Raw genomic sequence first — 27,599 nt, 5'->3', positions numbered from 1 at the left:
ATGTTAATATTAGAGACTAGCAGAGCAGGTGGTATTTGCATGTGCGTGCATGAACTGCTGGGCTGTGGACACACTTTCATGAGTTCTTTGGAGAGTGGGTTAGTCAGAGGATGCTTGTTCTTTTTCCACCTCCTCCTTGCTTCCATATAAGCCTGTTATAATTGCCACAAAGATGTGGTGTGATCACAAATGGGAGGGAGATGTCTTTGAGCCAGTCTCTCTATTCAGATGTGCTCCCCCCATGGAGAGGTTTGAGAGCCCTTACTTTAAACAACGTACACCCCTGAATATGTGTATTTTTAAATTGTCATTTAGTTTGCCAAACTTGCAAATAGGCAGGCCCCAACTGTCCCCAGCAGGGGGAGAAGGTAATTATAAAGTGCTTGTTAATAGGATAAAGTTTGTTTTCTTTAGCTTGACTTCAGAGACCCACCTCCACTAGTATTTTTACTAGGAGAGCTGGAAGCTATACAAAAAAATGAAAGTGAAGAAAACAAGGATTAAGTGCCAAAACCTATAAAGGTTTTGGTAGGTGGGGAGGGAGAGGGGAGCCATTTTTGATGCACTGTATTTGTACAGCTGCCTATTGAGCAGTAAGAATTCACCGCAGCTGTGAGATTAGAAAAACAGGAAATCGCCAGCTCACTTGTAATATTGATCTTTAACTCTCCTTTATTTTTTAATCCCTCCCTTTACAGGAATGTAGGATCCTGAAGAATTTTTCCTCCTTGAGGGCTATTGTTTCAGCACTACAGTCCAACTCCATCTACCGGTTAAAGAAGACCTGGGCGTCTGTTCCAAAGTAATCCTCCCACTGTCCTTTTAGCTCCTTTCCTCTGACTGGCCCACAACAAAAACAAAGTACAGTTATGCTTAGGGCAGGTCTATAGTACAAACTTTTGCTGATGCAAATAAGAAGACTGCCACAATTAGTATATTGTTTGTGAGTGTGCATACTTGGCTTCTTGCATTGGCAGTGTGCATGCTCACCACGAGTGTTTGTGTCGATGCATGGTGATGTGCACCATGGGTAGGTAGCCTAGAGTGCAGCCCTCCACCATCCAATCCACTGTTTTTTGGGAAATTTTGGCAAAGCACGGTGGGGCAGATGTGAGTCACGCAAGGGTGACTGGGAGTAAGGGGTCAGTTTCCCAGCATGCAACTGTCTCCATTCCATAATGTTATCTAAATCTCATAATTTTCGTGCCTTTTTTAAAAACCCCACAAACCCATGCAGCCCTCCTCACTGTCTACCATCTCTGACAGAAGTATGGAGCCTGCACAGCTCTGCACTACTGTCATAAGCATTGCAAGCACAGGACGCACAATCCTGTGGTATTTGCAGAGCTGTAAGAAAAAACTAATCAGCATGGAACATGAGGATTTCTTGGCGGACAGATTGCTGTGAGACATAGCGAGAACCAAATCAAGTTGATTGGTGGCATTCACTGGGTAGCTGCCGATGTTGGAGCATCGCTTCTGGGCCCAAGAAACAAGCATGACTGGTGGGATTCCATCGTAACGCAGGTTTGGGATGATGAGCAGTGGCTGCAGAACTTTCAGATACTCAAGGCCACATTCCTGGATCTGTGTGCAAGCTCACCCCAACCTTCCAGTGCAAGGACGCCAAGATGAGAGCTGCACTGACAGCAGAGAAGCAAGTAGCAATCACACTGTGGAAACTTGCACTGCCAGATTGCTATTGGTCATTGGGCAACCATTTTGGAGTTGGAAAATCCACTGCTGTGTGTGCAGGGCCGTTATGACTGTGACTCTCAGCAACATGCAGGACATAGTGGATGGATTTGAAGCAGTGAGATTCCCAGGCTGCAGTGGAGCAATGGATGGCACGCATATCCCTGTTGTGGCACCATACAACCTTACACAGAGAACAGCAAGAGAAAGGGTTACTTTTCATGGTTATGCAATCTTGCAAAATGCTGAGCCAGCAAAAAGAGAAGTTGAGGAGGCTCAGCACATCAGTGAATGAGTCTCTGTGCTGACCCACCTTTTACATGTTTGATTGTTCTCTAGTCCTTCATCACTGTGGAAAACTGGATAATAATGATGTAGGCTTGATTTAGGTTGCTTTGTAATCAATAATTGACTTAATTCCTCTTCTGCCTAGGGACAGGATGCTGATGTTTGAAGAGCTGTCCGATATCTTCTCAGACCATGACAATTATCTGACAAGTAGAGAGCTGCTAATGAAGGTGAGAATGAGGCTGAGAGCAAGAGTCATGATCTGTGTCAGTGCTGAACTTTGTCGCCTGTCCAGTCGCCCAAACCCCGCCCCCCCCAGGCTCCATTGTAGGGAGCCTTACAGAGCACAGTAAGGAGTGTGCATGCCTGCTTCCTGTGTGACCTTTCTGCCCCCTAGCACAGCAGAATTGCATTGGTTCCACTGGCACTGATGCCATGCACAACTGGAAGGTTGGGATGGAATATGGGATTTGTCTACTAGTGAACAGGTGCTGTAGAAGGTGTTGAGATATCTGTTGTCTCACTGAGGAGCGCAGCTCAAAGAAGTTGCAAAATAGCACAACAGCAAAGGATGCAGAAGTACTTCCCAGAATTACAGCTGTTCTAGATAGCCTTTCAATTAGTCATACCTTCATCTAGAAAGGTTCGGTACTGATGAGCATAAAAAAATACAGAGACCAGATTCTCAGCAGCTGTAAATTGTCACAGCTCCTTTGACTGCAGTGGGTGTTATGTCAGTTTATTCCAGCTGAGGATTTCATCCAAGATGTTTGTCCAAACTATCCCCACCTTCTTGGAACTACAAAACAGGGCTGGGAATCTGGAAGGAGCAGGCTTCCTGCTGTGTGTGTGGCCAGAAATGCCACAAAACAGTCTGTGTTGCAGTAGTCTGGGAATTCTGCTGTCAGACCTGGGTGAACCCCAAAAGTTCAGAGGCCCCTGAAAATGAGAAATATTGGTAGTGAAGCATGTTGGTATGAACCTTTTAGAAACTAAGGGAAGGTTCAATTAGATTTCTCTGAGCTCTGTCTAATTCAGTCTGTTTCTATCCAGTCTATATCTAGTCTGTCTGTCTAGGAATTTATATTTCACCTCAGCATTATAATGTCAAACACTGAGTTTTGGGCAAAGGCTCAGTGATGGTGGGTGATTGTATTCAAACTTGGTGGGCAGTAGCTACTTATGAGACATTTATCAAAATGTTTTACAGCACGTGAAGCAGTAATAAATATTGAGAGGAGTCCATATCTATCCAGAGCAGTTTAATTAACTAAATGTTAAACATCCCCGAGGACAGACCTATTGGCTCCTGCCAGATCTTATTCTGCAAACCATTCTGAAGGCAATGAAATGAGCTTATGATGATCTCATTCAGCTGTTTTATTAACTTCGTTCCACTTGTGACAACCCGAAGACTAGCTTCAGATGAAGCCTGGAAATCTCTTTTTCCTAATTATGAGGACTGCCACATCCTTGAATAGTCTTCCCAAGGACGTTGTAGCAGACTTATCACTTGAGACATCTAAAACTGGAGTGGACCAAAACAGCTGAATACACTTTTGACAGGGCAGCATCTCGCTCCTGTCTCTTTTCTAGATACAAACTGCTTGGGGACCCCTTCAGTTCAAACACCTTGTGCAATTTATTTAGTGTTCCCCCCAGCACTGTTACAAACCTGTGCAGTGTTGTTTTATAAGCATACTGTCCTTAGTTCACTCAGCCAAGAAGCGTGGAGACAGAAAAGATTTTCCCCTAAGAGATGTCTCCTGGCTCTGTCTTGCAAAAGCCTGTCAGTCTCTTTCTGCTCCCCTCAGCATTTCCTTCCTGTGTCTTTTCTATTTTCTAATCTAATGAGCTCATTAGCCCATCCCAGCCTATCAATTAGGCACAGCTTTACCCCTCAGGTTTATTCTGGGGTGCTATAATTGGTGGTCAGTGATCAGAGTGCTGGTACAGCTGCTGTTGCCCAGCACTCTGTCACAGTACTGTATGGAATAAGCCAGAAGTGGCTTGGTGGATGAACCAAGAGGTCTTTCCAGCTCTAAAATCTAGAGCACTACAAGCCTTCTGCACCATGTGCATGAGTAATTCTTCTGTGGTTTGTAACTTATCATTTAAATCAGCTTCTGTACCAAATGACTAGAGGATAACTAATGTGACACCAATTTTTAAAAAGGGCTCCAGAGATGATCCCGGCAATTACAGGCCAATAAGCCTGACTTCAGTACCAGGCAAATTGATTGAAAATATAGTAAAGAACAGAATTGACACATAGATGAACATAATTTCTTGAGGAAGAATCAACATGGTTTTTGTAAAGGGAAATCATGCCTCACCAATCTACTAGAATTATTTGAGGGAGTCAACAAGCATGTGGACAAGGGGGATTCAGTGGATATAGTGTACTTAGATTTTCAGAAAGCCTTTGACAAGGTCCCTCACTCAAGGCTTGTATGCAAAGTAAGCTGTCATAAGATAAGAGGGAAGGTCCTGTTGTGGATCGGTAACTGGTTAGAAGATAGGAAACAAAGGATAGGAATAAATGGTCAGTTTTCAGAATGGAGAGAGGTAAATAGTGGTGTTCCCCAGGGGTCTGTACTGGGACGAGTCCTATTCAACATATTCATAAATGATCTAGAAAAAGGTGTAAACAGGAAGTGATAAAATTTGCAGATGATACAAAACTACTCAAGATAGTTAAGTCCAAAGCAGACTGTGAAGAGCTACAAATGGATCTCACAAAACTGGGTGACTGGGCAACAAAATGGCAGATTAAATTCAGTGTTGATCAACGCAAAGTAATGCACATTGGAAAACATAACCATAACAAAAATGATGGGGATCTAAATTAGTTGTTACCACCGAGCAGAGAGGTCTTGGCATCATTGTGGTTAGTTCTCTGAAAACATCCACTCAATGTGCAGCGGCAGTCAAAAAAGCTAACAGAATGTTGGGAATCATTAAGAAAGGGATAGATAATAAGGCTGAAAATATCATATTGCCTCTATATAAATCCATGGTATGCCCATATCTTGACTACAGTGTGCAGATGTGGTCGCCTCATCTCAAAAAAGATATATTGGAATTGGAAAAGGTTCAGGAAAGGGCAACAAAAATGATTAGGAGTATGGAACACCTTTCATATGAAAAGGGATTAATAAGATTGGGACTTTTCAGTTTGGAAAAGAGACAACTAAGGGGGAATAAGATAGAGGTCTATAAAATCATGACTGGTATGGGGAAAGTAAATAAGGAAGTGTTATTTTCTCCTCCTCATAACACAAGTACTAGAGGTCACCAAATGAAATGAATAGGCAGCAGGTTTAAAACAAACAAAAGGAAGTATTTCTTCACACAGCGTACAATCAATCTGTGGAACTCTTTGCCAGAGGATGTTGTGAAGGCCAAGAATATAACAGGGTTCAAAAAAGAACTAGATAAATTCATGGAGGATAGGTCCATCAATGGCTATTAACCAGGATGGATATGGTGTCCCTAGCCTCTGTTTGCCAGAAGCTGGGACTGGTCGACAAGGGATGGATCACTTGATGATTACCTGTTCTGTTCATCCCCTCTGGGGCACCTGGCATTGGCCACTGTCGGAAGTCAGGATACTGGGCTAGAAGGACCTTTGGTCTGACCCAATATGGCCATTCTTATGTTCTTATGGGAGTTCAGGCTTCTAGATTCCATTTCTGTCTCTGCAACTTACTGTTATATGACCCTGGGCAAGTCACTTAAACTCCTTGTTTCCCCAACTATAAAATAGGTGTCATATTACTCACCTATCTGATAGGAATGTTGGGAGTCTTGATTAATTAACATTTATAAAGTACCTTGAGATCCTACAAAAGGAGCTTTACAAATGCAAATTATTATTTATTATTGTTTTGGGACTCACTAGAAAAAGGGGGTCATAATCTCAGAAATAAATTAACATCACAAGGCAAAGGCTACAGAACTGTTATGAAATATGGCTCCCATTCATATAGTTATTGGAAAACCTAAATCCCTCAGGCTCGAATTGTGCAAATCTAAAACAAACACTTTTATTTCCTGAATGTCTCTGTATTACTCGGAAAACCATAGAGGTTAGTCATCATATCATAGAGTCACTGTATAAAAAAAGAAAAACGGCAGCGTGTTACATAACAGAGGGGAGATGTTTGTTTGTAAAACTGCTGATTGCGAAATAAGTTAGCGGTCTAAGGACAAAAGGCCCAGATGCTGCGTTCGGATGAGAACCCAAATGTATGGCGCATATTCAAGCTTCTTGAACTTAAAAATCTCAGTTGATTTGTGGTTCTTCTAAGCTTCGCCTGGGCCAGGACTGTTTTGGAGACAAACTCCCTTGTGGGAATTTGGTATGATTTTCTCCAACAAACCCCAGCAGTGCAGAAGCCTTAAAGTTTTTTTTTTTTTTAAACAAGCAAAAAAGCACCCATTTCTGAACCTCAGGGCAGTGTGGATTGGGCTCAGTTGGGTGAATTTTCATGTATTTCAATCCTACCAATAATGTCCTCCATTAATTGCCCTTTCATTCACTCCATAGGAAGGAACATCCAAATTTGCAAATCTGGACAGTAGTGTGAAAGAGAACCAGAAAAGGACCCAGAGGCGGCTTCAGCTCCAGAAAGATATGGTGTGTGCAGCATGCTGTTCTCTCTTCTCTCTGAATTTATACCTGGGATAATAGAAGCAAAATCCCGAAATGCATTTTAGGAAACAGAGCAAATAGCACATTATACCATGCAAAAACCCTAGAGTCAATACAAGAGTGAGGTTGATCAAGCAAGTACACAGTGTCAAGGAACTTAAACAGTGAAGATTGAACACTCAACCTTAACTTTGCTCACGAAAGCTCATGCTGAAATAAATTTGTTAGTCTCTAAGGTGCCACAAGTACTCCTAACCTTAACTCTGTCCCTTTTAACATATGGCCTATAATAATCTTTCTGTATAAATGTCTATGTATTAATAAACAGACATTACAGTATAAAACAGAACATGAACAGGAGTTTATAATACATCTTTATGTACTGTACAGATATTATATGGTGTGTGCTGAACTGCCAAGCTGTAACAGAATTATTGTATGCAGTGGTGTTGTAGCCATGTCAGGTCATGGGATATTAGGGAGACAAGGTGGGTGAGGTAATATGTTCTATTGGACCAACTTTTGTTGGGGAGAGAGACAAGTTTTGGAGCTGGTGCAGAGCTCTTCTTCCAGTTTGCCAGCCCTGAAATAGAGCTCTGTGTAAGCTCAAAAGTTTCTCTCTCTCACCAGCAGAAGGTGGTCCAATAAACAATATCACCCCCCCACACACACCTGGTGTCTCTAAACTTTCACAAGGTGACCAAAGAGCAAGTGTGAAAAATTGGAATGGGGGTAACAGGTGCCTATACAAGACTAAGCCCCAAATAATGGGACTGTCCCTATAAAATCGGGACATCTGGTCACCCTAGCTGTCACTGAGCAGATAATTTGAGAATCCCAGCTGTCCTGTGCTCCAAAAACTCCCATAAAATTTACTAAACTGCCACAAGAAGTATATTTACAAAACGTACGTATCTATCAAATGCCTGAAATGAGGAAGTGCTGTAAAAGACTGCAGGAGTTGGAGGAGAAATGGTGGTGCCAGAGTATTTGCTGTTGCACCAATAGCCACTTATCTATCCACAGCAGGAGTAAATAAGGGTGCCTAGAGTTACTTCCTTCGCTTCCACCTCCATCTACCCAGTGGCCAGCCCAGCTTCTCAGGATTGGATGCAGGACTGAGGACTTGGGCCTTAATTTCAAAACTTTCAGAAATTTATTCAAACCGCCGCATGAGACAGCAATAAATGATTAATGGCTGTAGTCAGATATCCATAGCCTCTGACTGGCTGGTCATCTTTCCTAAGGAAGCATAGGAGCTTTGATTCAGACTCCAGTAGCAATCTCTATTCCCCTTTAAACAAAGCTGTGTAAAAATAACCAATTTTTACTTGGTAAAATGTTTACTGCAAAAAAATGAAAAGTTATGTGATGTTACAGGAAAATTAGTTCTGGTCAAAGGGAAATTGTCATTCACGTCAGTGAGTTCATGAAACACACAGGAACTCCCAGGATTTTTGAGAGATCTGCTTAATTTTTATGGACTTTGCACAGATTTTTACAGGAGATGATTCCATAAGACCATAGGCGCCAACTTCCACTGTTCCTGGTGGGTGCTTGACCCCACCCCCGCCCCTGGCCCCACTCCTGCACCGCCCTCACCCCACCCCCATTCCGCCCCCTTCCCCCAAGTTTCCACTCCTGCCCTGCCTCTTCTCCGCCTCCTCCCCTGAGCGCCGCATCCCCGCTCCTCCCCCATCCCTCCTAGAAAGTCCTAAGCGCTGGGAGGTAGGCAGAGAAGCAGGGATTCGGTGTGCTCGAGGTGGGAGGGGGAGAAGGTGAGGTGTGGGGGGTGAGGGGAGCTTGGCTGCCAGTGGGTGCAGAGCACCCACTAATTTTTCCACAGAGTCGGCACCTATGCATAAGACGTGCCTGTTTCCATTTTTGCCAGTGAAAACTGCTTTTTACCCTGATGAAATTGGGAGTGGAACGTTTGCTGAAACAAACAGCTTTCTCAGACAAACTGACTAAGAGGAGAGATCTGGAAACAGGGAAATGGAAGCAAAAACTGCTAAATATTTTCCATTTTGGTTGACTGGCAAATATATGAATCTTTTTGCTGGTTTTAGTAGCAGTGAGAATTTTTTCCTCACTGATATAGAAACAACCCTGACTCCAAATAAGGTAGAAGACTTAGGAAGGTTGAAAGTTGAGTCTTGAGTTAATTAGAACACAGTGATTATCCCAAGGCAGACGTACCCAGCTTGAAGGGAAAAAATGGGAATGTAATCACATGATTTTATAATTTCAATAAAAAGCAAAGACCGACTGAGATGAGCCACAGAAAAAGGCTATTTACACAAGGTGTTAGGAGCCATCTGCACAGTCTGAAGGGAGCTGTGGAATGCTGGCGTTTGTGCTCCTTCTAGTATATTTTACACTCATTCCACCTGTAGGACAGCAGTAGGAATTCTGTGTGCAGGAACTAGTGTTGGAGAGGCCCTGAATATATCCACTCTTCAATATCCATTCATTTGTTTGAATAACAATGGCCCCATCCCACTCCCATTGAAGTCAATGGCAAAATTCCTATTGATTTAAATGGAACAGAATCAGGCTCAGAATTTTGCTGCAGGCTTTCAGCTGACTACTCTGTATAATATATTATCTCATCATGTACCGGCTGGAATTCATAGCCTTTCTCTGACAATTAACCAGACACTGCTCTGATTGTCTGCAGGGAGTAATGCAGGGTACGGTCCCCTACCTTGGCACCTTTCTTACAGACCTGACCATGCTTGACACAGCGCTGCAGGACTATATAGAGGTAGGTTTGAATTCTAACCCCTCTCCCTGCAGTTGTGATAATTGGGCCAACAGATTTACTAGCCACCACTGAGGACAAATCCTGATGGTTCTGTATGTTTCGCTTTTGTCACGTCCTCATATGAAACATTCACAGACATATAGAGGAGTTTGCAATGTCAAACGTTATAGATGGGGAGGATGAGCAATATTTTTATTGCTGAATTTAATAATGGAGCTTATTTACTAGGACATTCTTAAGTGTGGTACTTTATGCTCAAAATTTATGTTTTGCTTGAAAAAATCCTAATGAGAGTATAAAATTTTTTATTATTTTAATTAAAACTTTAACAAAAAATATAAACTTCCCCCTTCCGTGTTGGGAAACTCAACACCACAACATTGTCTTAAGTTCAGCTCTTCAACTTGAGAAGTTAAGTTCTTCAACATGGTCTTACTTCATTTTGTAATTGTTTGAGCAGTGAAGGCCTTTTATGGGTAGGATTCTCCCTCCTCTTCAGCTGGCCAACCTTAGTGTAGGCAGGGAAGGACAGGCCCAAGAGATCGTGACCAGGGGCAGAGGTTCCATAGCATTCCAGAGGTGAATAGAATGGATGGATCTGAGGGGGAAGGAGAGAATTGGACAAATCACAAGTGAATTATGAGTGAATGGGACACGTGTGGCCACGTTAGTGTGAGTGTGACCAAGGATCAATGAAAAAGAATGTGGGGGGTGATTTGCAGGAAAATGGGTTGCACTTTAGGGCCAGCATTTTAAAACTTGGCTGTTTGAAGTTGGCCCCTAAATCCTTATTTAGGCACCTATGTAAAAGTGGTCTGATTTTCAGAAGTTTTAAACTCCTCAAATCCCAAGGAAGTCATTGGGAGCTGCAAATACTCAACACCTTTGAAAAGCAGCACACTTTTTTGGGTGCTTTAATATTGTGACAAAGTTCCTCCTCTACCTTGGTGGGTCCTGCGCTTATTGACAGATTTGCTCACCTCAGTGATCATCCCCACAGTCTGGGTCAACTCCTCCTGTGTCTGATCAGGAGTTGGGAGGTTTGGGGGGAACCCGGGCCCACCCTCTACTCCGGGTTCCAGCCCAGGGCCCTGTGGATCGCAGCTGTCTATAGTGCCTCCTGGAACAGCTGCATGACAGCTACAACTCCCTGGGCTACTTCCCCATGGCCTCCTCCAAACACCTTCTTTATCCTCACCACAGGACCTTCCTCCTGGTGTCTGATAACACTTGTACTCCTTAGTCCTCCAGCAGCACACCCTCTCACTCTCAGCTCCTTGCGCCTCTTGCTCCCAGCTCCTCACATGCACACCATAAACTGGAGTGAGCTCCTTTTTAAACCCAGGTGCCCTGATTAGCCTGCCTTGATTGGCTGCAGGTGATCTAATCAGCCTGTCTGCCTTAATTGGTTCTAGCAGGTTCCTGATTACTCTAGTGCAGCCCCTGCTCTGGTCACTCAGGGAACAGAAAACTGCTCATCCAGTGACCAGTATATTTGCCCTCTACCAGAGTCCTGTACCCCACTGGTCTGGGTCTGTCACAATATGGAATTAGGAGCTACACTTTAGGTATTCAAGTTTGAATATTTTGGTGTTGGTGTTTGTAGTGAGGATGGGCTAGAGAATGTTTATGGCTGGGCTAGTAAATTTTCTTGATAGTTTTGCAAGGATCATCTAAAGGAAGCAGCTGTGACTCAGAATACACACAAAACGTAATTCTGTACTGGGTTTGTTTGTCAGTTGTGTGTGTGTATGTATCGGTGTGTTCTCTTGGTGCTTACAAACTCAAGGTTTGGGAACCCTGGCTTGAGCCACTTGTAGTGCAGGCAGAAGTCAAGCAGAGTTCTGACAGCACACCTCAGCCAGACCTGAAGCATGCTCTACCTGTTCCAGCATTGAAGCTTCCTTCTTAACCAAACTGCCGGTCAGTCCAGAGACAGAGCTCCAGTAGGGACTAGCATGCAACTGCCAAATTCTTTACCCATCAGAAAACTCAGGCCTCTAAAAGGTCCTTGCTCAAAGAGACCATGTGACTTTCACTCTCTGACTTCATTACACTGCTGTTGAATATATGCACATTGGATTCTTCAGTGATCCCTGTTCTCTTTGCTTCATACAGGGCGGGCTGATAAACTTTGAGAAGAGGAGACGGGTAAGTCTGAACTTCTTCCATGACTAGCATTTTGTTGCCACCCTGTTGTAGGGAATCCTAGTTGTACTGTACTCTAGGGGCTTACTCTTTTCCCCTGGTGCATTCCCAATGACCATTGACTTCAATGGGTGTTACCCGCAAATAAGGATAGAACAGTAGACCGCTATGTGTGTGAGCCCACGCAAGCCTGAAGAGGCTGGGGAGTGAAGGAAGGACTGCCAATAATTGAATGGGTGTTACGGGAGAAAGGAAGTCCTAAGCACTAGTCAATATACTTCTAGAACATTTATGCATGGGGACTGTACATTCACTGCCCATGAGCATCAGTGGAAGAAGTCTGTTATCTCATAAATCCAACGTATCAATAGCAGAACAGACATGCTAGTAAGCGAAGTTTGCTTTTTAGAAAGCATAGCGTGAGTCTCGTAAACTTCCTTAGTTTGCTGCATTAATCTGCTTCATTGGATCCAAAGAAAGGATGCGGAGGAGAATGAAAGGGTGATACGGGGTGGAGAAATAAATGCTCTCAGCCTGCCCTTTCAATCTGCCCTGCATTGGTTGCACAGATAAAGAGGTAAAGAAAAGCCGCGTCGAAGGCAATGTGCTTGGGTCATATCTGTCTGAATAAAGACAAACCAAAGGCAAATCTCCTTTTCAGGGACTCAGCGCAGACTTTGATTTTTGCTGTGATAAGGCCCATTTCCTTACTCTTAACTGATTCCCAGCTCCATAAACCACATTTTAAACTTCCCTTTTATTTATGACTGGGTGGCTCAGGGTATTGATAGTGGGGCACAAAAGCTCCTTTGACTAAGTCATCGGCCCAGTTCAGCCCAGATTGGTAGTAAATGAAAGTTGTTGCCATCTGATGGATGGTTGGTTGGTAGTCTCAGTCCAGTTCCTAGGTGCTGAGTCTGCTCTGCCTTCCACCCTGTGCTGTAATTTACACCTCAGCAAAGCATGTATAAAACAATACCAAATCCGAATTCTCCATTCGTTCACACCAGGGGTAGCAGGTCACACTCACATTACACAAGTATAAATGGCTGCACAACATACAAGGCAGTGGAAGGCAGATTTCTTCATCAGTCAGCACTATGGACAGCCTTGTTTGTAGTCTCAGCAATGTAAGGATCAAAGAAGCACAGAGAATGAACTCCCTCTAAGGGTGGTCCATCTGGGTCAGGGATGAGGCATGTGAGTGGGACAGTGTGTGGAAGCTTTCACTGCTATTTTCCATGATGTCCCTAGTCTATAACTTCAGTGTGCAGCACTGTCATTCTGGCATCTGATGCCAGTGCTAAACTCACATTAGAGTTTGTCTCTCTCAGAATCAGTTGTACCGAAAGGCAGAGTTCCTGGTGTTGGGAGTTTGTCCTATTTTTCCATATTTTAACCTATGGAGCTTTGATGAAACTTGCAAAAACCAAAACCTGTGTGGGAAAACAAAAGACGGATTTTGTTGTTGAAAAACTGCTTTGTGGTGTCTAAAATTGCCTGGGTATTCAGTTAAGAATGAAGCAGTCTTTAGTTCGTCCTGTGATTATTGGTGCATGTGTTCTGCCCACTTATCCTTGCTTTGTATGTGAATGAGTCTGTATTTGGCTTTGTTTTGATTTCTAATTAAAATTCCTATTTGATTATTTGTTTCCTTAGGAGTTTGAAGTAATTGCCCAAATTAAGCTCTTGCAATCTTCCTGTAATAGCTATTGCATGACGCCAGACCAAAAATTCATCCGATGGTTCAGGAGACAGCGGCTGTTAACAGAGGAGGAGAGGTGAGACTATCAATGCACTCAAGGGAGCATGTTTTTCATGTCCAGCCTTCCATCTATGTGTATGACCTATGTCTGTCTTAGATAGTCTCATAGTATTTAAATATACCGTAAATCAAGGATACAGCATGTATGTGTGCCTTTTAGCTCACAGCTTGTGAAAACTTGGTTAACACTTTGCAGGATTTAGTTTTGAGATTGGGAATTTGGTTTTCAACTTTAAAATGTTATAGCGTGTTGTGTCTGACCTGTATGTCTGTCGGTCTGTGTGTGTGCATACATATACACTCAATATTACCTAGAGGTGTGAACCTATGATACATACTTCACAGTACTATAAAATTCATCGTCAAAGGACACCGATTTCAGTTTAAACATAGTGACAGTGTTCAGTCCCGTCCTGCACTGTATATATAATCCCTTTTCTTAGATTGCTTTTATGATATAGTTCAGGGGTCGGCAACTTCTGGCACGCGGCTCGCCAGGGTAAGCACCCTGGCGGGCTGGGCCAGTTTGTTTACCTGCTGCGTCGGCAGGTTCGGCCGTTCGTGGCTCCCACTGGCTGTGGTTTGCTGTCCCAGGCCAATGGGGGTGGCGGGAAGCTGTGGCCCCCTCGCCCGTGCTGCTTTCCGCCGCACCCATTGGCCTGAGACAGTGAACCGCGGCCAGTGGGAGCCGCGATCGGCTGAACCTGCTGACGTGGCAGGTAAACAAACTGGCCCGGTCCGCCAGGTTGCTTACCCTGGCAAGCCGCATGCCAGAGGTTGCCGACCCTTGGTATAGTTAATATGATCAAAAAACACATTTGAATTCTTTTTAAACTATTGTAAAAAAAAGCAAATACTCCTTTCCTCAAGCTAAAATGCGTGCAGGCTGATGTTTCTCTGTGCTGCCTTGCGGCAATCTCTTGTTGAAACTGGAGTAACTGAATAGCTCTCTTTAAATTATTGCTAGTCTGAGGCCATAATGCATGATGATAAAATGATATTTAACTCCCTCAAATAAACAAATCTTCCCTGTTGTAGTTATGGCCTCTCATGTGAGATAGAAGCAGCTGCTGACACTAACACCACGTCACCGAAACCTCGGAAGAGTATGGTGAAGAGACTCAGCTTGTGAGTATGACAGAAGGGATAATGGCATCTGGTGAATTAGTAGAGGAATGACCTGAATAAATCAAACAAGAAAAATGTATTCTACCAGACAAGGAACTTGGCAGGGAATCTGATAACTTTAAAGGGACATTGTCAGCTATAAATTCATAATTACATCTGCAATTGTTTATTGAATTATTGTTCCAGGTAATACTTATGATGACTACAGCTGAAAAAGATTAGAAACAATTAATGCAGTGGTTACCAGCCTTTTTGGGGTATAGGAGAAGTAACAAATTTAGGGCCCACTTATAAACTCAGTGACGCTGATGTTGGTCAGGAATAACGTCACCAAATACAATGGAATTACACCGGTGCAAAAGCAGAGTAAATGAGATCAGACTGAGGCCCACAGTTGGTTTAATTTATTGTATGTGCAAAATTTTCCTGCAGAATTTTAACATGAAAATTAGAGTTACCTAATTTATTTATTTAAAAAATAAAAAAGTCTCCATGCGCTGCCCTCAACCCTGCCCCGAGCACCGACTCCGTAGCTCCCATTGGTCAGGAACCATGACCAATGGGAGCTGTGAGAGCAGTGCCTGTAGGCAGGGGCAGTGCGCTGAACCACCTGGCCACCCCTGAGCCTAAGAGCTGGACATGCCGGTCACTTCCGGGAGCTGCCCGAGGTAAGCGCCACTCAGAGCCTGCACCCCTCACCTCCTCCCACACCCTAACCTCCAGCCCAGAGCCCCTTCCCGCACCCAAACTCCCTCCCAAAGCCTGCACCCCCTCCTACACCCCAACCCTTTGCCTCAGCCCTGAGCTCCCTCCTGCACCCAAACTCCCTCCCAGAGCCCACATCCCCTCCTGCACCCCTGCCCCAGGCTCAGCCCGGAGCCTCCACCCACACTCCGAACCCCTCAGCCCCAACCCCGAGCCCAGAGCCCGCACCCCAACCCCCTGCCCCAGCCCAGTGAAAGTGATCAAAGTTGAGGGAGGGGGGATGGAATGAGCAGGGGTGAGGCCTCAGAGAAGGGGCGGGGTAGGGGCGAGGCCTCGGGAAGGGGTGGGGCAGGGGGTGGGGCAAGGGTGTTTGGGTTTGTGCAATTAAACAGTTGGCAACCCTAAAATCATCCTGTAAGGTAGGTATGTACTATCAACCCAGTCAAACGTTCATTCTAGTTCAGACAGATGATCAGGAAACGGTGCTTAGCAATTCAAGCACAAGATTATGGGGTGGGGAGAAAGAGTATGGAGCCAAGAGTTGACTAAAGAGACAAAGATTAGGGAAAGGAAACAATAAAGAGAGAGGATCTGAAGGAATGTAGGGAAAACAGGGAAATGGGAGCAGAAATCAAGGGGGCTCAGCAAAAATGTATAGAGCCTCAAAGGTCAGCGTGATATGAGAGAAAACAGGAAAATATTCAGGGGGGGGTGGTGACATGGTCAGGACAAGAGGAGAAGATCAATTTTACAGCCAACATCAGAATTAATATGAAGACTGAAACCTGGTTATTAACTCCTCTTTTCCTGCCTTGGTCTTTCACCCGGCTTCCTCAGAACAGTGGACCAAACATAAATTCCATGCAAGCTCTGTGGCAATCTAGGATCCTCAGCAATAGACTCTTGATGGCTGAGTATGTCAGTTCTGGTCCTCATAAGATCAGGGTAGCTGTTTAGACAGGAAGGTGTTTGTGTTTGGTTTTGTCCCTTTAAGTTGGTTATGAAGAGGTGTGGGAATGGCAGAGTTGGAGACTGAAGCTGCTGTGTCTGAATCGAGTTTTTTTTCTCTCACTCCTTCTCTCTGGCATTTTGCCTAAACTGTGTATGGTAAGTGTCACTGTTGAGTACTGGGTTTATCCTTCTATTTCCCACCATGTTTCAGTGTAGCTCTTGTGTTATAAATTAGCATAGGATAGTTAGGCTGATGTATTTGTGTTTGCTGTGTAATCTTTGTTTTAAAACTTGTGGTACCTGCAATCAGAATATATTTTGCAAATTAATACTATAATAGTGCTTGGCATAATTCTTCTCTGGATGTTACGTGGCATCATTCTGGGTTCTGTCCACTGATGAGATGCCTTGTCAGCACCCAACTTAATTTGCCTCACCCCTTCAACATATTGTTATACCAAATTAGATTCCCTCTCTAGACTCCTTAGACTGATTTAGACCCAAACTCAGAGGTGAGTTTAAGTGAATCTCCAAGAATATAAAATCATGTAATTTACACCTTCTTCTGGCCTTCTCATTGTATCTATAAATTATATCCCTTGAGAGTCTTAGAGAGAAATTAATCTCTGGTGTAACCCTGTTGAAGTCATTAAAGTCGCACAAGGGATGAATTTGGCATTTGTAGGCTTAGTTTGAGTCCTTTGTTCGGTTAGACTCCCACCCACTCACTTAATCTCTCTTCTGAATTTTGCCCCACCCCCGAGTCTGAGTGCAAGAGATTCTATGATGATGTAATTCACATGTCAGAGGGGTCAGAAAAGAAGCAAGAAAAGCAATTAACAGGAGAGTGTAGAAATGTGTGAGCTGAAGTAGGCCGCCCCTTACTTTAATTTACCTTTTTTCGGCTCATTGGTGTGTAAGTTACATCAAATTAATCACTCATTGGTCAGATGATTTAAATAACTGTAATGGAGTCTAACTTACACCACCTAGTACATTACCCCTGACTCTGTCTCTGTGGTTGGAGAGAGAGAGAGAGAGAGAGAGAGAATGTGTGTGTATATATTATATTATTGGCGTATTAATGTGTTGGTGTTTAAGGAATTCTTATGTCAAATCTTACATATAATATGGATGGAGCCAGGACACCAGACCACTTGAGAAACAAAATAACACACCGGACATATGAATCAAGCGTCATCTCTTTGCTCAGTCCAGTAACATGCTGTAGTTGTATTATTTACATGGTATGTTTTGTGTTCTTTGCCAGACTGTTTCTGGGAGCAGATGTGATCACCAATAGCACACCCACCAAAGAGCAGCCCAAATCTACTCCAAGTGGGAGCTCTGGTGAAAGCATGGATTCTGTCAGTGTATCATCGTGTGAGTCGAACCACTCTGAGAGTGAAGAAGTCTGCATCACCCCCATAGACACTCCTGATGAGCCTCAGAAAAAGGTACTGTGTAGACCCTTAGTTCAGAAGGCTTGCAGCATGAATTCCCCTGATGAATAGTTGACCTTTCTAGTATAAGCAATAGCTGAAATTTCAGTTGCATTGCGCACTCATGTCTACTCTTATAACTGACCAAGGCACTACTTTCAAGGAAATGGGAGTATCCTTAAAAATAGATGTGATGAAAGTAGAAAAGATCCAGGTCAGGCTTTTTATATGATTCCTTTTATGAGCAGCTTTTGGGTGTTGCCAGATCTATAGCATGTACACACGGGGAACCATTTTTAATTTCTTGGGATCAGCTTTTCTTGTGGGGTCCAGAGGGATTTTTAGATAGTCATGTGGCCATTTAACAGCACTAGATCTGTCTCTCTCAACACACCAGTTGTGGGAGTGACGGAGCTGTCTGTAATGGCACGTTTATGCTGGAAGGTTATTGGCTTCCTGGCAGTGGGACCAACAGACTGAAGAGTGTGTGTGCAAATATCAGATTGCTTGCAATTTTCCTGAGGATGGGATAATGGCAGTGAGAGGAAGGTCCTAGAGGATTTCCAGTCTCCCTTTTTTAAAAAACCAGGGAGGCAAAGCCTTGTGGGGGCAAATGGAACCAGCAACAAGCATTTCCTCCTAGAATATCTCAGGTTAAATGAGCTCATCTGCACTTAGCCGCAGGGTGGTTGGACTTTCTATTGAGCCCCTGGTTCTTCTACAGAGTTACCTCTTCTGGAAGCAGCTGCCTCCACTGGTTCAGCATGATGAAAGTGGCTATGTCCTCACTTCAGAAAAGGCAGGGTTTTTACAGTGCAATAGCTCACCCGCATTAACTACACTGCTGCAAAGCCCTGGTAGAGAGAAGGCTCCTGTGGTTTTTACCGCGAGGGAGCTAGGTGAGGTCAACACTATCCCCCTGCTTGTGGTTAACCTCACCTAGTTCACCATGCAGTAAAACTGCAGTGCTTTGTCTCCACTAGGATCTTATAGCAGGATAGCGAATGTGCATTTGTTGTTGTGTAAAACCACACCGGTTTTTGGCAGTGAAGACAAAGCCTAACACACTGTGCAGGGGAAGCTGGGGACGTGTGGAAGTGGATAGCCGTACTGACACAAAAAGGTGTGGGTAAATGATTCACAATAAGGTAGATTCTGCCCATGCTGCAGGCCCTGGGGAGACTCCACCAATATGGCAGGAGGAGAGAAGAAAATATCAAAATGAGAAGCCAATCAGAGGGGAACTGGAGAAGGGAAAAACCAACAGTGAGGCCTTGTCTACACACACACGTGCACCAGTATAATTAAACTGCTTCAGTCAAACTGGTGCAAGCCCCTCTGTGGACTCTCTTATTTCAGTGTAAGAGTCCTTTGAGTGATTGCACATGTGCATTCCACTCTTTGTGTCTGTGCCCCCAGTGCACGGCCCTCGGAAACTTTTCCCCTCAGCAGCCCCCATTGGGTGGCTCAAGCTCCCCCTGCTGCCGCATGCCACTGCATGCAAGTATAAAGGGCAGAGCTGCCCCTTGTCCTTCTTACGGCCCACGATGGTCGTTGGAACTCTGTTCTATACCAGAACAGTTATCCTCTTGGCCTTTGTAAAAAGAGAGAGAGAGTGTGTGTGTATGTGTGGTTAGTCCTATTCTCACCCACCGCAATGCTCATTAGACGTCACAGCAGCTAGTCAGAGAGAGCGTTAAGTGCACCAGGCTGCTACCCTCAAATCAAAGGCTGAGTTGCCAGTGAAGAAAAGGGTGTTTTGAGGATATTTGACTGTTTGTGTTTCACCTAATAAAAGAGCCCACTTCCCCTTGATTTCTGCTGACGTACTCTGCTGTTCGGGAGCTTCTTCCTAAACCGGTTTCCTTCTGCAGTCTGGCATCCCACAACTTCCTTTGGTTCGTTGTATCTGCTGCCACCTGCTGGTCTGTTCTCCAAGAAGCAGCAGAAAACGTAATGTGTATCTGGTAGTGGAGTCCAGCAGCACCCATACAGGACTGGGTTGGCGAGTGGGAAAGTTTTGAATGTGCATAGTAAATTGTCAGATTACTCCCTGCAGAGGTGAGAATGCCACTAAGAACTTTAGAAACCTGGCATGGATTTTGCAGTAACTGAATTCCTGATTGTGCCTCTCTTGTCCCTTCCCCCACCCCAGAAATGACAATTCCATGGTCATGTTTCTAATTGTATGTTGTTTTTTCTTATTTTTTTTTTCATTACTTAGCTCTTTGAATCCTCCTCCTCTTGTTCCTCCATCCATTCCATGGACACGTCTTCCTCAGGGGTGTCATCTTTAATCAACACTATCTCACCCCCTCCTTCCTTAACCTCCAATCCCAAGATCCACAAGCGCTCCATCTCCATCACATCCATTACCTCAGCAGTATTGCCTCCTGTTTACAACCAGCAGAATGAAGACATGTGCATCATCCGGATCAGCATAGAAGACAACAATGGCAACATGTACAAGAGTATCATGGTCAGTGATGTGGAAAAGCTAAATGTTTTTCTTAGTGCTGAGATGTTTTTGTTCTGGGTGACCAAGTATATGCAAGGTCTCAGCCTTGGTGCAGCTCAAAGCAGCTAAGATTTTAAATGCTAAGGGCCACATCATGCCCTTGATTCTTGCATTCCAGTATTCACAGTATGTTCCATCTTCTGAAATCCCTCTGGGGTTTCGGTTGGCTCCAGTTCATTGTTTGTCCCAAATTGTTGTGTCATGCTAGTGGTAAATGTGCACTGCATTCCACTTTTAGCGGTAGCTGCATTTTAGTAGTGGGCACTTCCACTGCTCCACACACCCATTCCTCCCCCCCCACACATCCCTCTTGAGTTTCAGTTCTTTTGAGCGAAAGATGTTATTTAAACAATACAGTGGAACCACGCTATAACATGATAATTGGGGTCCAAAACATTTGATCGCAGTAAATGTGAGGTCGCATTATAGCGGGGTTCCACTGTACTTGTGTTCAGCTTCCAGTTTCAACTTACAACCATTAAGGAAATTTTGTCCCAGGCAGGAGGAGCAGGACAGCGAGAAAAAATAAAAAAGGGCAGCTGGAGTGGCCGGGGACAGAGGTGAGAACCCCAGGGGCGTGCCAGGGCTGCAGGGAGAGTCGCTCCTGCTGCAGCTGCCAGGGCATGGATCCCAAACACCCCGCGTCCACTGGACTTGCACCGCGCCCACCACAGCCACCGGGGCCAGACTCGCCCCGTGTTATCACCGAATTCGTGTTATCGTGGGGTGCCTCATAGAGGGGCTCCACTGTACCTAGCACTTAGCTATATAGGGATCTCAAAGGACATATAATCGTAAGGTGGTGGTATAATACAATATCCTTCTATCATATCAAATCTATTTCTAATTCATCCCTCATTATGATATTTGGATTTTAATCATAATCTTTTTGTCCCAAATTCAAAGTTTTATTTGTATTTATTAGAATTAGTAGAAAAATCAAAATAAGTATTGTGAATATTTCAAACAGGGTTTTATTGTATGGGTTTTGGAAACTGATCTACTTTTAGTTTTTCAAAACTTTCCCCAGAGATTTTCAACAACTGTAATAAAAACACTTTTTTTCAGTATCAAAGACTAAAATTTTTAAAAATAAATATTTTTGATTTTGAAAAAATCTCATCACATGATTGAGCAGATGAGTCAAAACTGGCACTGGAAAGGAAGCCCTGAAGCTAGAAAACCAAAATGGCAAACAGAACCCCCCTCTCTCCCCAAATCATAAATAATTAAAAACAATAAAGGAAAATTGAGAATGAAAATTTTTAAAATGGAAAAATACTGAGAATATAAGAATATTTTTCTGAAAATTTCATTGTGAAAAATGTCCAAATTTCATCCCAATTTTCTCCAAATGAAAAACGTTAACCAGTTCCGGTGTTGGTTTTGGGAATGGAAGATACAAATAACAAAGTTTTATACTTGAGGTTCGAAACTCAAGGGAGGAATGTGGCAGGTTATCTGAGATTGCATGTGCCAACTTTCTGCCTGGAGGGAATTTTTTGTCTCTGTACCCCCTGAAACTAGTGACTGTACAATGGAAGGTCTGACAAGCTGTTGAACTGAGCAGTGTTCCCTCTATAATGAAAACTACCAGCAAGTGTTCAGCAATGCTTCCATCCTATAGCTCCGTTTGGAATCCCTCTCATCCAGCTGTAAATGATCCTCTGTGAAACATTTCCATTTAAAGGGAAACTGTCAAGATATAAACCATGGACCAGACGCGCAGCCGTGCAGCTGCTGCTGGCAGAAAGTGGTAGCAAAGCTAATGGATCTAAGCAATGCTCTGATGGCACAGGACTGCTATAGTCACTTCTTTATCACTCCCTCATTCCAGCTTGCAGCAGAGTGGTCATGACTGGGACTCTGTTATGTCCAGAGGATCCCAGTTGATTGAATGATCTCATACAGCTAGAGACATAGAAGAGAGCAGCCTTCATGGTGGTCTCTTATATCAGGGACTCACAAGACTCAGAGGCTCTAGGATTGGTGGCAGCATATACAACAAAGTATGTACAACAACGCTTTGTAAGTGTCACTATTGACGATGCTATCAGTAAAAACAACCAGGAGTACTTGTGGCACCTTAGAGACTAACACTAAAACCCACTTCATCAGATGCATGGAGTGAAAAATACAGTAGAGAGGTATAAATACACAGTACATGAAAAGATGGGAGTTGCCTTACCAAGTGGAGAATCAGTGCTAACGAGCCAATTCAATTAAGGTGGAAGTGGGCTATTCTCAACCAAGGGAGGGAAAAATTTGTAGTGGTAATAAGGCCAATGTAATCAGGGTGGCCCATTTCAAACAGTTGACAAGAAGGTGTAAGTATCAGTAGGGGGAAATTAGTTTTGTCAATTGTTTGAAATGGGCCACCCTGATTACATTGGCCTCCAACCCAGCTACCACTCTGAAACCTGATGCTATCAGTGTTTCTCTGGGCTGGGCCATTTTCCTGTGTTGACTTCTTTACATACCTCACCTATGACTCACCCACAAGCCATGGAACAAACACTCCATGTATTTGTTTATATATATTTTTGAATGGGTGAACCAAATAAATATTTTGCAGCTTGCAGGACACCTTTTTTTAAAGGAATTGATCCCGCAGGTGCTGCAAAGAGCAGTGAACTATGGGCCTGAACCAAATCTCACTATGGGAATTTTTCTACTGATTTCAGTGCGTTTCAGATGAGGCCCTAGGTTAGTTCAGAACAAGTGACACTTCCGCGGCAGACTGCAAACTAGGTACAAGGCCAAAAAATCTTCACAAGGTTTCAAAGCATTTACCCCCATTAGATTCCAAATTAATTGCTGCCTATAAGCAACAGCTGGAGAAATTATTTATGTGGAAATTTTAAGCCTAGTACAAATGACACCTCCTCTCTCAACACATTTGCTCAAGGGAGCTGATTATGTTATTTACTGATCTCTCAGTTGGTGCAGTATCTATCTTCCTGCATAAAACAAATTATTTCAAAAAAGTCATAAGTAGCACATTTCAGTGCCCACCAATAGCTACTATCTAGTTCCTAAGAGGCAATAATTTCTTAGTGCTTTGGGAAACTCAGCCCCAGACCCAGTGATGCATTCAAAGCAGACTTTTATACATCAATTACAATGTTTAGAAGAAGAAAAAACCCTCATTGCAAAATTCTTTTTCCAGTTGACTAGTCAAGACAAGACTCCGGCTGTCATTCAGAGAGCTATGTCAAAACACAACCTGGAGGCTGACCCAGTCGAGGATTATGAACTTGTTCAGGTCATCGCTGAGGACAAAGGTAAGAAAAGAGCAATGCTTGCTGCTTAAAAAGCTCTTCAGATTTTGCAGGAAGAAAGTGAATATGAAGCAACTTCAGAAAGACAGTGGATTTTTCTTCAAACCACCAGTTTTGGTAGATCTGTGATTGATTCATTGATCACTGCAGGCCTGTCCTCCGCTTTGGACGTGAGCAAGTGCAGAATGGGAAGACATACAGTCCGAGATCCCAGCTTCAGAGTCCGAGATCCCAGCTTTCAGAGTGTAAAGAGATGTGAAGTCAGGGCCATAGGGGAATGAACAAAGAGCTGGGAGTGTAGCATGCAGATTCTATGCTGCCAAAAAGTCACAGGGAACACCTGGCCATTTCCCTGAGATCTCGGGACATACGATTTGCCTAGCTGCATACTCCTCCCAGCCTGCCCCTGCACTGACAGCATGGCAGTTTCCCATTAGCTGGACTCCACCACCTAGGTGTTTCCACCCTCTTCAATGGCATGTGCAAGCCACCGTGGGGAAGTTTGTCCTGCCTTGAACAGCAGTGGTTTCTGCAGCAATTTGCAATGAAAATTCTCTTGCAGTACAGCACAGAGAGCAGCTGCTCCCTGGCTCCTCCTCACTCAGCCAGGCCTGATTCCTTTTTATCCACAGAGCATTGCCCACAGAGGGTTAGCGTGCAGGTATTTCCTCGCCCTGCGCCCTCACCTTCTGGCTGTCTGACTTCACTATCCTTTGAGTCCCTACCATGGTACAGAGTGGAGTGAAGCGGAGCCTACCTGCCTCACTATATAATACGGATCCATGAAGTAGTGAGCACGACAAATCAGATAGGCACATGCAAAGCAATGCTTCCGTGCAGACATAAGAGTTGTCACACTCAAACAGACTGTCTGGAGGTCTGTCTAGTCTACTATCCTGGCTCTCACAGTGGCCAGTATTGATGCTTTTAGCCTGCCTAAATTCCCAGCAGTTTCAAAGGGGCACAATATACTTTGCTTCCTGTTCTTAATTGCTGTGCATTATGGCGGCACACTGTTAAATAGATGTGCTTCATCCCAAACAAGACTACGCTTCAGTGATCACTGAAATGATTCCTCTACTGTATGTAGTTTGTGAATCTATTGGGAAAGCATATTAAGATCCGTTTCCATATAAGATCATTATTATGTATTATTACTAGAGTTAAAGATCAGATGGCTAAAGCATAGTTTACAGTCAGTATAGGGATGATGTAAAAATGGTTTTCATACCTTGGTGCTTAGACCCTGATTCAGCAAGGTATGTGCCTAAAGTTGAAGCATGTAATTCCACTGGTGTCAACTTAATGCCCCATACTAGCTCTCTATGAATCCTGTCCTATTAATGTGCTGAATTAAAAGTAAGATGTTACTCCTGTGATTCCCTGGAAGCCCATTCATATGCAGAACAAACTGGATTCTCTTCTGCCTAATGCATCCTCTACAAACTTGTCATCTAAGCTCTGGTTCCGAATCCTTATTCTGGGCAATGGATGTAAGAGGCAGAAAGAACCCAGCCAGGTTTGTCAGATGTCAGGTGGAGTTCTAGGTCTGGTAGTTAGAAAAGGCTTGTTTGGACCTATAAATTGAGCTGATTTGAACAGCTACAGAAGGATAATGACCCATGATGTGAGTGCTGTGCTCTCACATTTCTAACCATGGCCTCCCTGTCAGGAAATCACTGTATTAGCAAAGCTCTGCCTCATTCCCTAGGATCATTCAGTCATGCTATGCAGACCCAAGAATGTATACCAGACATGAAAAAGCAGCTCTCTCTGAGAGCCTTTTCATTATTATCTGTTGGAGGCATTCAAGCCCGCCCCTTCCTCCCTGCGCAGGGCAAACCTAGTGGGACACTTCATGACTATGCAAAAGAGGGAATGATTTATTTAGGGCTGTGAAATTGCATTTAGTCTCAGCTGCTGCAGAGATTCCTTGGGCTGCCACGCAGGGAAACTATTTATTGATAGTCTAGTAGCCAGATTTATAAAGGGGTCTTGTTAATGAGTTAGGGTAACCCATCAGCTAGAAAAATTTCATTGCTATCACAGCCTAGGCACATATCTGATGATCATCAACAGGGAGGCTGTAGATGGTAGAAGTGCTGCCATTTTTCTGTATCACGTAATGTATGGACATTTTCAGGCATCCAATCAAAAAATATTGTTTAATTGCTAAAAGGGCCATAACTCGAAGAACCGTAGTCTGATTTTAACCACAGTTGGCAGATAGCTGCATTATCAATTGTATTTAGAAGCTATGTACTTGAAGTAGTACTGTTTTGGAAAATTTGGGAAATATTTAGCCCCATGTGATATACTTTATGCATTTTCACATACTTTTTTGCCATCGGTTAAAGCAAAAGTCTGTAGTCATACGACAGTATGAGATTGTTTGTTTGTTTGTACCATGTAATTTATCAAAATACTTGTCATTCTTTGTAGCATGGATTGATTTGAGGGGGAAAAATTGCTATTTTACATTTTATGAATATTGGCTACTGTCCAATGACTCCTTCACTGGCAACTGATGTTAACACAGTGCACACCATGATGAAATATTTTCAGGATATGTTCCACTCTCTGAACCAAGACTGGACCTATGTCATGTATGGTGAAGCAATCTACTGCAAAGCACTGTTGATTAAACGGAGGAATCAAAACAGATTTGACAATGACCACCTTGAGATGGGAGGTATGCATCATGCAGCAAATTTCATGGGTGATACAGCATCTATGGTGCTTCAGCCATGCTCTAAGAGGGAAGGCGTATAACCATGGCATTAGAATCCATAAACTTATGAATGTTTGATGTGGGTGGCACATGGCAATTCCATGAACATTGATGTTCTCCCAGAAGATGAGAAGAGACACATCTTGGAGAAGGCTCGAACACACATTGAAGCTTTTGAAGATGTGGAGCAGGCACACTGAGAAAACAGAGTGGAAGCACAGAATGCTCTGGCAGACTTGATGAACAGCTCCCAAGCATTGCACGAGCTCATGGACACTTACTTTACCCAAGGGAAAAACTGTTCAGATACATTTCCATCCAGAGAAAACTAGGTAACACATTGCTCCCAACCACTGATGGATTACATAGCAACAAAGAGAGTCAATAACAAGTCCATGGAGCGTGAGACATTTGCAGAAATGATCCCACTATGACAGTGTGGTCATATGAATTATGCCAGATGGGTTGTGTAAGTGTTAGCAGAAGCTAGATCTCTGAAGGAGGAGAAGCCGAATATATATCGTGCCCTAGCTGATAGTAAGGGAGCAATGTATCAGACTGCCAGACTCTTCAGTGGTGTACTTACACCGTGACATGGCCATTGAGCAATCTCTGAACAAGAACTGTAGGAATCATCAGCATCTTTGCACAATAGATAAGGCTCTGACCAAGGATTACCTGACTGTACGTTTTAAGGCAGCTGTAACAGCTATGACAAAACAAAGGTGTGGAATGCAGCCTTCAATCTCCACAAAGAAGCTACTTTAAAAGCACATGGCTGCAGATGAAATTGCTGTCCAAGATATTAAAAAGTGACTGAAAGAATGACAAATCCTTTTAGCACTGAACCTGGAACAAGCCCACACAACAGTCACTTTTGAACGTTGCAACATCTACAGTGGGCCCACCTGAAAGTGCAGAAGGTTTGTGCATGATGAGAGAGACTGGCAAATGATAAATGAAGCCGTTCGTAACCAGGAGGCTGCAAAGAGACAAGGGAGACCTCTTTGAGCCCATAGAAAGGCAAAATCTCAAATCATTTGGTAGTCTCAACAAAACAATCAAACAGAAGAAGAAGCAGTCAGCACAAGCGATAACTATTGATCGTCAGATATTCAGCAAGCTGACAGCTTTTTTACCCAGTCCAGAGATGTTGCTATCCAGGATTTGATGACACGTGAGCTGGCACCTGTCCCACTTTCCCTCTTCATCTTGGGTGGCTCTCTAAGAAATGCCCAAAAGAGGAACACACTGTCTTGGCTGGAGAAAAATCTGTCAGTGGTTGAGCTACCAGCATCTGATAAGCCAACGTCAGCTATTCTTGAACTCGGGATGCTTCTGCAGATGGTGTGCAATGATACTGCCAAGTGCAAAACTACTGGGGAGCTGTCTGATCAGCTGCTGCACTCTACCGTCGGACTGCAATGTCCATACACTGCTATTGTGGGTGACAATTATGCAAATGAAGAATCAATCAAATCTGGTGAGAGAGCCCGCAGGGGGAATGTCCAAATACAAGATGT

At 43.7% G+C, this 27,599-nt stretch overlaps 1 protein-coding gene across 8 annotated transcripts in view; it reads left to right on the top strand.

Annotated features, from left to right (window-relative positions):
* RGL1 (ral guanine nucleotide dissociation stimulator like 1) overlaps window positions 1–27,599 on the top strand; it is a 160,363-nt gene that overhangs the window by 128,618 nt on the left and 4,146 nt on the right. For all 8 annotated transcript variants that reach the window (XM_045026585.1, XM_045026590.1, XM_045026591.1 and 5 more), the window contains 10 exons: window positions 699–802; window positions 2,129–2,213; window positions 6,536–6,625; window positions 9,321–9,407; window positions 11,526–11,558; window positions 13,215–13,336; window positions 14,359–14,448; window positions 17,375–17,561; window positions 19,771–20,025; window positions 23,234–23,348. In XM_045026585.1, the coding sequence (XP_044882520.1) occupies window positions 699–802; window positions 2,129–2,213; window positions 6,536–6,625; window positions 9,321–9,407; window positions 11,526–11,558; window positions 13,215–13,336; window positions 14,359–14,448; window positions 17,375–17,561; window positions 19,771–20,025; window positions 23,234–23,348 (1,168 nt within the window). The remainder of the gene's footprint in view (window positions 1–698; window positions 803–2,128; window positions 2,214–6,535; window positions 6,626–9,320; window positions 9,408–11,525; window positions 11,559–13,214; window positions 13,337–14,358; window positions 14,449–17,374; window positions 17,562–19,770; window positions 20,026–23,233; window positions 23,349–27,599) is intronic.

This window comes from Mauremys mutica, chromosome 8 (genome assembly GCF_020497125.1).
Source record: "Mauremys mutica isolate MM-2020 ecotype Southern chromosome 8, ASM2049712v1, whole genome shotgun sequence".
In the NCBI taxonomy this organism is placed as follows: domain Eukaryota; kingdom Metazoa; phylum Chordata; order Testudines; family Geoemydidae; genus Mauremys; species Mauremys mutica.
The sequence above is the reverse complement of the archived record's forward strand: the minus strand, read 5'-3'. Positions and strand labels throughout refer to the sequence as shown.